Raw genomic sequence first — 14,789 nt, 5'->3', positions numbered from 1 at the left:
GATAGCGGCTTGGTGAAGATGTCAGCCAATTGATTTTTAATAGATAAGAAACGGACTTGAAGATCTCATTTGGCAACCTTATCACGAACGAAGTAGAAATCAATCTCCACGTGTTTGGTACGAGCATGAAATACAGGATTTGCAGTGGAGTAAGTTGCACCAATATTATCACTCCAAAGGACAGGAGCATCACTTAGAAAAATATGAAGCTCGTGGAGGAGAGATTGTAGCCAAATGAGCTCAATAGCAGCATTAGCAAGAGCTTGATATTTAGACTCCGTACTGGAGTGAGCAACAGTGGATTGTTTTCAAAAACTCCAAGATACAATGTTGGGCCCCAAGAAGACATCATAACTACTGATAGACTTATGGTCATTAGGGCAACCAGCCCAATTAGCATAGAAAAATGCTGCTAATGTCATATTAGAGTCTTTGTTGATGACAATTCCATGAGATATCATACCCTAAGTATTGCAAAATCCTTTTGACAGCAGACCAATGATCAAGAGTCGGACTTTGCATAAACTGACAAAACTTCTTGACTGCAAACTGTATGTCAAGGCGAGTATAGTAGCATACTGTAGAACCCCACCATACTTTTGTACAAGGTAGGGTCAGCCGTTAGCTCCCTCGAAAATTTGTTCAACTAGGTAGAAGGAGAAAGAGGATTGGTAATAGGCTTGCAATCACCCATGTGGCTCTATGAAGAAGGTTAGTAATGTATTGTTGTTGACAAAGATGAAGACCATTAAATAATGGAGACACGGACATTCCAAGAAAATAATGTAAGGGACTAAGATCTTTGACAACAAACACAGAGGCAATAGCAGTCATGAATTTTGAAAGTAACAACTCAAAGTTTCCAGTAAGAATGATGTGTTAAGATATAAAGTGTACCAGAAATACCATGATGAATGATAAGAGAAGTGTCAGTTTTAGATCCAACAAATCCAAATTTCAATAAGAAGGAACTAAGGCGATTAAACTAAGCACAAGGGGCCTGGAGACCATAAAGAGATTTGTGAATATGACAAACATAATCAACATGAAGAGAATCAGCAAACCCTGGTGGATATTTCATGTAGATTGTTTCATTAAGAAAGCCATTTAAAAAGGCATTTTGTATGTCCAGTTGGCGAATTGGCCAAGAATGGGAGATAGCAAGAGATAGAACAAGGCGGACAGCAGTGCATTGACAATAGGGCTAAGGGTTTCATTGTAGTCAAGACCCTCTTGTTGATTGAACCCCTTAGCCACCAAGCAGGCTTTGTATCTTTCAATAGAACCATCAATATTCCTTTTAATTCAAAACACCCACTTTCAACCAATAACATTTGTCTGAGGAGGTGTAGGGACAAAATACCAAGTGCCATTCTTTAGTAGGGCATTAAACTCTTCATCCATAGTCGTTCACCAATGAGGGTATTTGTTGGTAGTAGTGAAAGAAGTAAGCTCAATTTGGCTGTCATCAGAGATGGAAGTAAGAAGGGCTCTAGGGAGAGGGTGGGCTTTGCAGCAAGTAACCATAGGGTAAGTTTTAATAGGAGAGTTTGGAGGAGGTGGGGGAAGGAGATGGAGGATGAGGATCATAAGGGAGATCAATTACGAGATCCAAACAAGGAGAAGAGGATAAGGATGAGGTGGAGGTGTGGAGCCTAGGGGAAGATTCGGGTGTAAGTTGGGGAGGGGAGGGGATTTGGCCATGGGTGGGGATGGGGGTGGTGGGCCTGTAGGTGGAGGAGATGGAATAGGAGAAGGGAGCATAGGAGGAGGACCAATTAGAGAGGGTAAAGGTGGTTGAGATGGATGGGTAACCTCAATGGGTGATTGATGGTGAAAGGGAAATTATTTTTCAAAAAAAAAAAAACATGGCGGGAAATTAAGAGTTTACTTGTTTGAGGATTGAAGCAATGATAGCCTAGTGATGAGGATTGTACCCAAGAAATACTTGCATGCTAGATCGAAACTCTAGCTTTTGTTTGTTGTAAAAGCAAAGGTAAAGATAGCATGCACAACCAAAGACTCTTAAGGATACATAATCAGGATGTACTTTAAAGAGTTTGTAGTGGGGTGAAACATTGCCCAAAACAGGGGTAGGAGTCCTATTGATGAGAAAAACTGCAGTTTCAAAAGCATAGTTCCAAAGACTAGGCTAACATGATAAGGCCAGTTTCAACAATATGGCGATAACGGCGCTTGACAGCCCCATTTTTCTCATGTGTGGGGAACACAAGGAAGGCGATGATCAATCCCACAAGAAGTGAGAAAAGTATAGACAGTGCGATATTCACCACCCCTATCACTTTGAAATCTTTTAATCCATCTTGAAAAAAGAATTTCAAGTAGTATCTTAAACTTTTGAAGAATTCCAACAACCTCAAACTTTAGATGCATAGGATACAACCGAGTATGCTTACTAAAAGCATCCACAAAAATAACATAATACCGAAATCCATCAATAGAAGCAATTGGAAAAGGCCCCCAGATATCTTAATAGATCAAATCCAAGGTTGCTATAAAAAGGGAAGTAGAAGAAGAGAAGGGGAGTTTATGACTCTTTTGCTTTTGAAATGCATCACAACAAAAACTAAACTTTTTTAAAAGTAACAAATAATTTAAATTAAGAAACAATACTATGGACTAATTTAAAAGCAGGATGGCCAAGTCTGGAGTGCCATTGAGAGACATAAGCTCATTCATCAATGAAATCCTATGGAGAGAAGTCGCCTAAGTGTATCTGAAATCCTTGTTGCTCGATCCTTTACATAAAACATATCAGGATGGAATTCAAAAATAGCATTATTATCACAAGTAAACTGGGAAATGGATAATAAATTCTTCTGAATGGAAGGAACATGAAGAACTTTATTGAGAAAGATAGGAGAATGCTTTGTAGGAATAGAAAAGTTACCAGTGTGAGTGATTGGCAAACTTGTATCGTTACCTAATAACACCTAATCCGCACCAATGTAAGGTTGAGCAATTTGAAGATTGTGAAAGGCATTGGTGATATAATGTGTAGCCCCAAAGTCAGGATACCAAGTTTCATCTGCATAAATGCCTCCAGAGAATTCAGAAACATGCATAGAGGGGGGGGGGGAGCATTGGTTGTACGTTGAATAGCATGATTGTAGCATTGATAAAAATCGAGAGCTTTATGGATGTGACAATCACAAATTTGGCAAATAACAAGAGACAGTTGCTGTTGTTTGTTACCACCAGTAGAGGGTGAAGGTGGAGTGGCAAGAAGTGGAGGATGATAGCCAAAAGAACGTCCACAAAAAGATCTGCTTCTATTGTGCGATCGACCCTGAAAGGGAGGACGATAATGGCGAGCATTACTTGTCTAAGTCAGATTAGCCAAAGATGAAGAGAAGTCATAGGATAAGTCATCCTTAAGACGAATTTCTTGAGTGAGTAACATTCCTTTTAAGTCAGCAAAAGTGACAGGGAAGCCACAAGTGATTATAGAAATAACAATGGCCAAATAATCAAGGCCCAAACCATTGAGAATATGCAGACAAATGTCATCATCTGAAATAGTCTTACCATCATCCACAAGTTGATCTATAGTATGCTTAATGCAAAGAAGATAGTCATGTATCTTATTGTTACCTCATTTCATGTTTTGTAATTGAAGACGATGTTGCATAATCTTCGTTGTAGATGGTGTACGTGTTACCATCGAAACGGAACTCATGCGAAACGGAACTCATGAGGACTGAAAAAAATCCTCAGTTTCGATCAAAACTGTCGAAATTTTGTCGAAACTTGTTGAAACCTCGAAACCTGTCGAAACTTTGTTCAACCCAGTTGGACCAGCTGGTTCATGAGGAAAAAAAAATTCTCAAATTTCGTGGGAAACTTGGGAAATTTCGTGGGAAACTTGGGAAATTTCGTGGAAACTTGAGAAATTTCGTAGAAACTTGGGAAATCTTGTAGAAACCTAGGAAGTTTCGTGGAAACCTGAAAAATTTTGTGAAAACTTGGGACTTTTTCCTGTAAATTTTGTAGCTTTCCCAAATTTTCAATTTTTTTTGTTTATTTCTTGTTTCCCCAAATACTCACGACAAATACCCCCTCCATCAGGACTTCCCTATTCAAAGTGCGTATTCCCTCAGGTTGGTTATCTTAAGCTTATTGATGACCAGACTCATAAAGTTATAGTTATTGATTAACTTGACAACTATAGGCATAAAATGTCATACGATGTCTATGTTCGTTGGTTGGAGGAGAGGATGTTACAGGCATAGTACTACTCAGCTCACAGGATGAATCCACTCTTGGCACTCCTCTTAACACTAAGTTGTGTTTTCCTTTTATTGTCAACTATTTTGAAGTTAGAAATTATATATTGAATGTTATGTACTTAAGTAGTTAAGTTAATAATGTACTTTTGGACAACTCTACATTGATGTTATGTATATTGAATGATATATCTACATTGATTTTTTTAACAAAATACAACAAATGTATTCTTTATACTCTAATTAGCTTAAATATAGGATGCCACCCCAAAATACTCTCTAAAACGTGTCGAAACTTGAAACTTGATGTCGAAACTTGTACGGAGAAGTCCTCAGTTTCCTCGAAATTTCCCAAGTTTCCCATTTTCACCAGGTCGAAACTTGAGTTTCTCTCGAATTTTTTACCATGCATGTTACATAAGTAGTTTCAAGGTGATGCCAAACTGCTCTGGGGGTAGAACAGCCAACAACTTGAGCATGAATAGATTCTGTGAGCGAGGCAATAAGCCAACACATGAGAAGTTGGTCCTAACAAATCCATGAATTATAGGCAGGATTTGGTTCCATACAAAAATAGAGTCTTCTTCAATAATAATAGTTGTAGGAGGGCATATTGAGGAGCCATCCACAAGAGGAAATAAGTCATAAGACTTCATGAGAGGAACATGTTGCGACCTCCATGGTAAATAGTTGTTGTCCATGAGCTTAATGATCAGAAGATTGTTGAGGGATGGAAGCAAAGCGGGGGGGGGGGGAAGAAAGAACCTGGTGTTCTGATGTCATGCTAGAAACGTGGAATGAAGAGAGAGAGAGAGAGAGAGAGAGAGAGAGAGAGAGAGAGAGAGAGAGAGAGAGAGAGAGAGAGAGAGAGAGAGAGAGAGAGAGAGAGAGAGAGAGAGAGAGAGAGAGAGAGAGAGAGAGAGAGAGAGAGAGAGAACGTGAGGGGAGAGAGATGCATGTGAAAAAGAGAGAGAAAAGGCAAGAGACCAATATTTACGTGGTTCGGTTGAATTCAACTTATGTCATGGGAGAGTTTCAGATATTTCTACTATATTAAGAGTTGTGTACATGGCTTCCTTATATAGAGATAGAGTCCTTGTTCATTAGTGTTCTAGGACTTTTGTAGTTGTGATCTTCTAGATTCCTTGAGTTATAGTGTTTAGATTTACATTAAAAATTTATCAGGGTTCTGCAGCAATTGTAATTTGTATCAAACTTTTCTTTGGGTTGGTTAGAGTCTTTGTGTTAGAAACCTTCTTGAGTGTAGTGGCTAGTGTTTGATCAGTTGTGGAACTCTTAGAAATAAACCCTAGCCGCATAAGCTTGAGATGAAGTGGCAGTTAGAATTTTGAATGAATTTCCAAAAATATCCCTAATAATACTAAACCAAAAAACCAGTTAAATTAATCTTGAATCACATGGGGCTCCCCTAGGAAGAGCATCACGTAATAGCTCCAAAACCTCACCCACTCTATCTAGAATTTTTTTTTTTTATCATCTGCACTATCAAGTATCAACTAACTATTGGAGCTAGTGCAACATCTCACCTACTGCTTTGTCTTGTGCCCAAACAACCTAACAATATTGATTAAACACGCTTATACAAATCTTTATTTCCATTCTAATTTTGAGGTGTACCAACATGGACCATAAAATATTTTACATGATAAATTTTGTCTTCATAACATAAGGAGGTCTTCTTTCTATACTCTTTGGGATCTTAAATCACCAATTGAGTCAGGCAACTTCTTGAGTGACTTGCACTGCACAAGAATAAGCTCTTCAAGAGAACTCATCCTAGAAATGTTGTTTGGGAGTTTTTCTAACATTGTACCCGTCAAGTCAAGCTTGCTTAGGGATCTTAAATTCCCAATTGAGTTAAGCAACTTTTTGAGTGAAGTGCTCCACTTGAAAATAAGACTTTTGAGTTGATTCAATTGCCTAATGGACTTGTCTAACTCAACCAAAGGACATCTATCAAAGCATAGTTGTTCCAAGGAGGGAAACCATGAAAAGTTTGGGGACATCAATAGGGAGTGACATCTTTTAAACTTGAGAATTTTCAAATTTCGAAACCGCTGTAGAACAAAGAGAAAACATATGTATATATAGTTTCTCTGAAACTTGATATTATAAAGGAATAAAGTAAAAGTCTAATAATACACCTTATAGTCATTTGGAGGCTTGACATTCCAAAGTTGATTACAATCCTTGTCTGATACGTAGAGATAAACTAATTTCCTATGATATAAATTGAGACATGTAAACTTAAAATTTGAAACATTAAGTAACCTTAAACTGGGCATCTTCTCCAAGGATTCTATATTTAAGTTAATAGTTGGTCTTGAAGCATCGCAGGGATAACTCATGCCTCTTATTGTGTCAGTTCCCTAAAATAAAAAGTAATTCAATTAAAAAGAAATTTATGGATAACAGAACTATATGTGTAAATAAAGAAAAAAAGAATAGTAATAATAGTGTAAACATTGAAGTCTAGATCCTTGTACAATGAAGCACATACCACCCTATTCCATTGAAATAGAAAATGAGACATCACTCTATTACAGATCCAATGATTGATTTAGTGTGATTTGGCTTCTAGAATGTCATGTACCTCAGGATCCTAACAATATCATAGTATAACCAGTGGAATAAATGTTTTTATTGTCCTTGGTTATTGGACACTTTTGTTATTGTGTTTCCACACATGCAAGAGATGGGGAGGGGCAGGAAGGAGAGAGAGAGTTTTGTTACCTTACATTCATCGAATACTTCAACAATGTCGTCATAAGACCACAACCTACTACGCTTACCTGGATCTTTGCAGTTTTCCTCCTTGACAATATCTCTTCCCATATCTCGAATACAATCATGCATCTTTAGCAATCCACAATCAAACTTTAGAAGAGATCTTTATATTAATCTAGGTACTGCTGATTACACATTTAAAGTATTACAGAGAAGTACACAAGTGTATTCATTCTCCCTTCCCAAAAAAATAAAAATAAATAAATGAATAAATAAAATTGAACAACTTTTGGTATCCACGGATGAAGATATATAACTTCATTAGCTAAACATGTGCTTAAAAATGTCAATTTGTAAACCTCTGATTGATTGTTCTTTTGCAGGGCCATCTTATACAGGAATTCTTCGACACAGCTACTCATTAGCAAGCTAGAAAGAGAGTTCTATCTCCCTCTCTGTCTCTGCAAAGCTACCTCAGTAGACAACAACAGTTTTCTAACTCAAAAGTGCTTGACTATATCCAACTCCCTCAACAACACCCCCCCCCCCCCAACAACAACAACAACAAAAAAAAAAAAAAAAAAAAAAGAAGTTGATATAAAAATTTATTATGAAAAAGATATTTGAATGCAGCCTTTCAATGTTTATCAACGGTGGAGCTTTACTCTCTTAGCAGTGTGTGAAACACTTCCCACCGTTGGATTCTCCAAGAAATATCATGGGCTTAAGCTAAAAACTTTATTAGAGAGGATAATGTGAAGCGATATGAACACGAAAAGTCAGTCTACGTACATCTTCCAAAAGTGTCCATTATTATTAAGATTTTATTTTGGTAGAAACGTAAAATTTTGTTGGTGGGACTGATTAGGGATGCTTAGATATTTCTAAGTTATAAATAGTCCTTCGAGCATAGAGATTCAGCAGAAAACCTACTCTGGGAAGTAAGAGAGGGCTGAGAGATGGCATCAAAACCAGGTCTCTTTACTGACTGGCCATGGCAAAAGCTTGGAAACTTCAAGGTAGTAGTACCACATGAACCAACTTATATAAGTAATTTGTTTTGATCTTCTGTTTCTTTCTTGCTTTCTTCTAATGATGCTTTATGTTTTTGAAATGAAGTATGTGGTTTTGGCTCCTTGGGTGGTACACAGCATGTATTCATTTACGTCCAAAGAAGAGGGAGAGAACATATTTTACTTGCTCATTTTCCCATTCTTGCTGTGGAGAATGCTTCATGGCCAACTATGGATAAGCTTAGCTCGTTATTATACTGCAAAAACCAAACACAGAATAGTGGACAAGGGCATCGAATTCGAGCAAGTGGATAGGGAAAGGAACTGGTGAGTCAAGAGTTTCTTCCTTCCTTCCCTATTTGTTTGCTCTAGCTTGTATTTGTTCTTATTTGATTGACTAACAGCAACAACAAGCTTTGTCCCAATTGAATGGGGTCGGTTACATGGATTATTGTCATGAAATTAGCTTTTACTAGATACAAGTCCTAAGCTATGCATATCATTTCACACTATTTCTCTTGAGGTTATCTTATGTCTACTCCTAACTTTTCTAATTCTTTCAATTTGGATTAGATGATTTCTTTGTACAAGGGTATTTACAGGCTTCTATTGAACCTGGTCATACAACATCAAACGATTTAATTTCTTGTAACTAATCACTTATTCGAGCTACTCCCAAACCAGCTCTAATATTATCATTACTTAGCCCTCCTAATTTTTACACTCATCTATCTAAGCATCCTCATTTCTAGAACAATAAGTTTATCTGTATGATACTTCTTAATAACCAAACACTCTGCACGATACATCATAGATGGTCATATAAAGTCTTATAGAATTTTGCTTTGAGTTTTAAAGGTTTACGTCAATCACACAAAACCTCGAATGCACATCTCCACTTCATCCACCCTAGTTTAATTCTTTAAAGCATCATCCTCTATAAAACATTTTCAATTTATGATTGAGCTAAGATACTTAAAATAAACGCTTTGAGAAATCTCCTTCTCGTTAAATTTTGCCACCTCATCTCGTTTGCTTGATTTAATGAGATATATTGAATTTCAGGGACGACCAGATCATTTTGAATGGCCTTGTATACTACCTTGTGTTGATGCTTCTTCCTGAGGCTTCAAGAGTGCCATTTTGGAGGTGGAAGGGTCTGGTTATCACCGCTCTCCTCCATATGGGTCCAGTGGAATTCCTCTATTATTGGTTTCACAGAGCATTGCACCATCATATCCTTTATTCTCGATACCATTCACACCATCATTCTTCAATTGTTACAGAACCCATCACAGGTAACCAACCATTTTTATGAATCTTTGTGACTTGATGCATTTCATATATTCTGCCATAGAAAGCTGATTTGCGATTTGCTCTTCGTTTTCTGTGGCAGCTGTTATTCATCCATTTGCAGAGCATTTGGTTTATTTTCTTCTATTTGCAGTTCCACAACTGATCCCGATACTCAGTGGAACTGCCTCAGTTGGAGTGATAATGGGTTATGTGACTTACATTGATTTTATGAACTACATGGGTCATTGCAACATTGAGGTGGTTCCCAAGTGGGTGTTCAGCATCTTTCCTTTTCTCAAGTATCTCATGTATACTCCATCGTAAGTTTGACAGCCATTTGGTTACGTAGAATTGAATACCCTTACACTTCTACTATCTCTGCAGCTAAATTCACTTGCTCTTATTAATCAAGGTTCTCAGGTACTAATATATATAAAATCTCATCCTATATAATTTCCTTCATTTTTTCAGTTTTTTTTCTTCTCACATGTTAAATATCACTATTTGCCCCTCTCCAATATTGGGAGTAAATTTTAAAAGGAAAACAATGGGTAAAAATACCATCCCTAGTTAAAAACTAATTCTTCAATCCCTATTTATTCTCCCCTCTTTTCTTTCACATATTTTCTTATTTATTCTCTTCTCTTTTATAAACGTTGATTCAAAGAAATTTTTGAAAAAAAAAAAAATATTATTAGATATTCAAAATGTCTTTCTAATTAGAATCTAACTCCTCAATCCCTATTTATTCTCTTATATTTGGTCTCTCCTCGCTTTTCTTTTCTTCCTATTTATTCTCTTCCGTTTCTTTCTTCTTATTTATTTTTCACTTTTGGGTTAAGAAAAATTTGGGAAAAAATCTTCTCCACAATTAGATACTCTTTCTCTTTCTAAATATATTTATTGTTTCTTTTCTTTTCTTTTTTTGATTATTATTTATTTGATTTTATATTCTTTGTTTCTTTGTTTCTTTATTTCTTTTGCAATTTTGATTATTTGATTTTATATTATAAATAAAATGTCGTATGTAACTACCATTGGTTTGCACCTCTTACCTAAAAAAAAAATTTGGCTTGCATCTGATATTTTAGGGTTGAAGTCATGTATTTTTTGTTTTTGCACTGATTCTTTAATTTACGTATATCTTATTGAAAAAAATATCATTATTAATAATTTTATCCATTTTTGTCAAATATATGTGGGCCCACAAAATACATGTGAGCCTCCAATGGGTCTTATAAGGGCCCCACACAATATGTGTGGCGGAAAAGTATTGGTCCTTACCCAATCTGTACCAATATTCCTGCTTTGGATACTTTATTTTTTATTAAGGATTCAAACACATGACCTTTTAACTAAAAGGTGTTGGTTTCAACCATTAGAACAAATCTACGTTGGCGGATACTTTATTTATTTTAATTAATCATCCATGCTATTATTCTATCAAGTATTTTTTTCTCCCATTTATTGGGACTGACTTCCATGTATTTAGTAAATATCTTAAAAGATGGTACATCCGCTAATAGGGTGACCCATCCGGCCGAATTTAGATCTTCTGTCTGCTGGGGTAAAGGACTATGCTCTCCGAGACTTTTTAGTGATACATTTAACAGGAGGGTCTATCTCTGAGCAATGATAAGGTGGACTATTCTTCTAAATATATGATGAATAAGTATGAGAAGAGCGCAATCCTCTGCCCTTATTGGTGGAAGATCTTAACCTCATCTGGCTGCCCTATCCAAGTCAACATCTCACATATTCCTCTTACAAGAAAACCAATCTATTGATATTGTTAGAGTCCGAAAGGATGAAACATCTGAGTCTGTGATGATGTGGTTTTGGGACTTCGATAACCCAGAAAAATAGCAGAGACATGTTTTGTAGTGCTTCATCTTTGTCTAATATATCACTTGCAGACCTTTAGAAAGAAAGGGAAAAAAATGCTTCATGAAATGTACCGTAAACAGGTTTCATTCTCTTCATCATACAAAATTCCGGACCAACTACTCCCTCTTCATGCCTTTGTATGACTACATATATGGAACCATGGACAAGTCTACAGACAAATTGTATGAAGATTCAGTACTCAAGGGAAAGAAAGAGACACCAGATGTGGTACACCTGATGCATCCAACAACACTGCAGTCTTTCTATCATCTACCGCCAGCCATTGCTTCTCTTGCATCTGATCCTTACAGCTCCAAGTGGTATCTATCGATTTTTTCACTGATTCCATATGAGTTCATTTTGTTCGTATGGATACTTGGTTCTACCTTCAATGTGGAAAGGAATGTATTTGATAAACTCAAGATGCAAACATGGGCAATCCCAAGATTTAGCTTCCATGTAAGAAATTTTTAAATTCTACTTATTCTCATCCCCCTTTGTGCTTCTTTTGTTTTCCAATGACAAGATAATCTTTATCCAGTATTCATCATCAAGACAAAAGAATGCCATCAACAGTGTGATTGAAAGAGCTATTGTGGAGGCTGACCATGAAGGTGTTAAAGTGCTGACCTTAGGTCTTCTTAATCAGGCAAGTTAATGCTTCATATATTATGGTGTTTCATGTATAGTGTACATCTAACTTTTATTGGAGCGCATGTGTGAATTTAAAGTAGGCAAGGGTATTTTTATAGATGAACAGATCCCTGAAATTATAAACTGAAATAAGTTTCTGCAAGTTATGTAATCATATAAGCTTTTATCTCATTTTCAAGAGCAGTCACTATTAGGGTTGGAACATAGTCAAATTGGGCTAGGCTATTCAAAACCCTATCCTTGACCCTAAGCACCCTATATCAGCCCAAACCTAGACCTTAACCATGAATCAATAAGACAATGCACAATGGTCCTACTTTTTATCCCCCCCCCCCCCCCCCCCCCCCCAAAAAAAAAAAAAAAAAAAAAAAAAAAAACTTGTAGTGGGATTGAGCTACGCTTGGTGGGTTGGCCCTAGTCAAATACTTGACCTCGACTCACCTCTTTCCTAGGATCATAATTTTGAGGCTAAGCCTTTTCCATGCATAGTGCGGCCAGGATAAATTTTGCGCCATTAGGGCTAATCTTGCACCCCAGTCATTATGTTGCATGTGTATGTATTTGTGAAAGAAAAAGATTTTATTCTCGATAAAAAAAAAGTTTGTGTTATGCTAAAAAGATTAAATAAATTATTTCTTGCTTAACAAAATCTCAACGTACCAGGTTTGAAGGGTTTTATAACTATTTTCTCCATTCCATTGTCACCAAATTCATTTGTAACCCAACTTAAAAGATGACTTAGGTAAGTAACGAAAGTGTTATTAAAGCTGGATTCGATGACACCCTAAACTTTGGACTCTTTTAGACGAGAATGATCATTGTGGGAGGGAGTACTACTATGGAATAATGATGTGATTTCATTCTCAGATTTTACTTTATGTACACTTGTAAATCATCTTCCACAAAAAATTATGTATATGACTGCAATTTCAAGATATATTGTGATCAACAGGGAGAGAAATTTAATGGAAATGGTGAAATTTATCTTCAAAAGCACCCTGATCTTAAAATCAGAATTGTAGATGGAAGCAGCTTAGCTGTTGCTGTGGTACTTCATAGCATTCCCAAACGAGAAGGACAAGTGCTTCTAATAGGAAACATTTCCAAGGTTGCTTGTGTTATTGTCAAAAATTTATGTCAAAGAGGAATTCAGGTAAAACATGGGCTAGTACTTCCTTTATTTATTTGTTATTTGAAGGGGAATTATAAGCATTTTGCTTAATGTGCCAGTATTTTCTCTAACAATGCTTGAGTTGGAACAGGTAGCTGTGGTGTCCATGGATAACTTTGATAAGCTTAAGCTGCGAATCCCTAAAGAGTTGTGGATTAACTTGTTCATCTCTAATAGTTGTGCACAGAAGGTAAAACTTTTATGCATGTCTTTCTTTTTGGAATTAATAAAAAGAACTGGGGGAGACCTAAGATAACTTTTATGGAAGTGGTGAGAAAGGATATGCATAGATTAAGCTTTATATCTAGTATAACCTCAAACAGTACTGATTGAAGGGCAAAAATCCATGTAACTAGCCCCACTTAGTTGGGACAAAGACTTATTGGTTGTTGTTGTAGGTGTGGTTGGTCGGAGAAGGAGAGCTGAGCGAGAAGGAACAAAGAAGAGCACCAGAAGGGACCCATTTCATTCCATGCTCACAGTTTCCTCCAAAGAAGCAGGTGCGTAAGGATTGTGTTTATTACACTACTCCAGCCATGCTCATCCCCAGAGCTCTCCAAAACGTGTACTCTTGTGAGGTAATTAATCAAATTCCATCATTAAGAAAATATATATTTCTCTATATATTCTATTACAGTAGCAAGAAGGTAGCTAAAGTGTTTGCATCTATGCATATGCACCTGAACAGAATTGGCTGCCGAGGAGAGTGATGAGTGCATGGCGTATAGCTGGAATTGTTCATGCACTGGAAGGCTGGGATGCACATGAGTGTGGAGACATAATGCTCGATATTGAGAAAGTCTGGCTTGCAAGCCTTCGCCATGGATTCCTTCCTCTCCATGAGCTGACCACCCATGCATCTATTTGATACCTATGATGAAGTTAAGAGCACTGTACGAGTGAAAGCTTGCAGTAGCTTGTATGGTTGCAAAATCTATCTTTAATTTTTCTGCTCTATTATGTTTTATTTAGAACGTGTATGACCGGGCCTCAGAGGATCGCACTTAAGGTGGTCTTAATAAATGATACATGAAGTTTACCGTAAAGGTAAAAATAAAAATAAATGATACATGAGGTTGAAGACTCATTTATGTTTTGTAGGATATGATCAAAAGATTATTGTGACATGTTGAGAATCATTATTTTATGTAGAGAGGAAGGAGAAGAGAGATTGAATATAGTGTTAAAGGGGTTTTGTCACACCCCACCCAGCCAGATCCGGTCATACCCGAATACCTGTGGAGGTGATATACTACAGGACCTAGGTTCAGTGACAATTCCGTACAAATATATGATATAGCATAATCAAAAGGACAAGAATGAATCAAGCTCGAATATCCAATTATGAAATCTGAAATATTAGTTACAATCATCCAACACTCAAATAAAAAACATAATTATCAGACTTCGAAGAAAAAAAAAGTGTTTGTAACGAAAAATGTTCATGAATCTTGGTAAAAGATATCCTTACCTCTCTCAAATGAAATCATAAGTGTAAATGTAGAAAAGTGTCATAAATGACACAAGATTTCCTAAGAACAACAAGATCTCTACTATTAAAAGCCGACTCCGTAGGAGCAGTCATGTCACGAGCACAAAGCTTTGTGTTCCTTCTCAATTGTTCCTTCTAAATAGCCTCCTTGCGACAAATCCTCCATTTGAGAGGAGTTGTCATAGCCTGTAGAGAACTCTAATGAACAAATACATATAAAGGAATGAGTTCCACATAATTCAGTGAGGTCAACTAACATTCATGTCATGCATCCAAGTTTC

At 36.7% G+C, this 14,789-nt stretch overlaps 1 protein-coding gene across 1 annotated transcript; it reads left to right on the top strand.

The window, feature by feature from the left end:
- Nucleotides 1–7,922: 7,922 nt before the first annotated feature.
- LOC149029625 (very-long-chain aldehyde decarbonylase GL1-4-like) lies at nucleotides 7,923–14,092 on the top strand. The gene is made up of 10 exons (XM_089151187.1): nucleotides 7,923–8,014; nucleotides 8,115–8,335; nucleotides 9,074–9,306; nucleotides 9,405–9,624; nucleotides 11,272–11,650; nucleotides 11,733–11,840; nucleotides 12,798–12,998; nucleotides 13,108–13,206; nucleotides 13,415–13,594; nucleotides 13,705–14,092. The coding sequence occupies exons 1-10, from the start codon at nucleotides 7,955–7,957 to the stop codon at nucleotides 13,882–13,884; spliced, it is 1,881 nt and encodes a 626-aa protein (XP_089007313.1). The 5' UTR covers nucleotides 7,923–7,954; the 3' UTR covers nucleotides 13,885–14,092.
- The last annotated feature ends 697 nt before the right edge of the window (nucleotides 14,093–14,789 follow it).

Source organism: Hakea prostrata, chromosome 1 (genome assembly GCF_041222555.1).
Source record: "Hakea prostrata isolate BN-2017 chromosome 1, UWA_Hpros_2, whole genome shotgun sequence".
NCBI classification, from domain to species: Eukaryota; Viridiplantae; Streptophyta; class Magnoliopsida; order Proteales; family Proteaceae; genus Hakea; species Hakea prostrata.
Note: the sequence above shows the minus strand (reverse complement) of the source record. Positions and strands in the feature narration are given on the sequence as shown.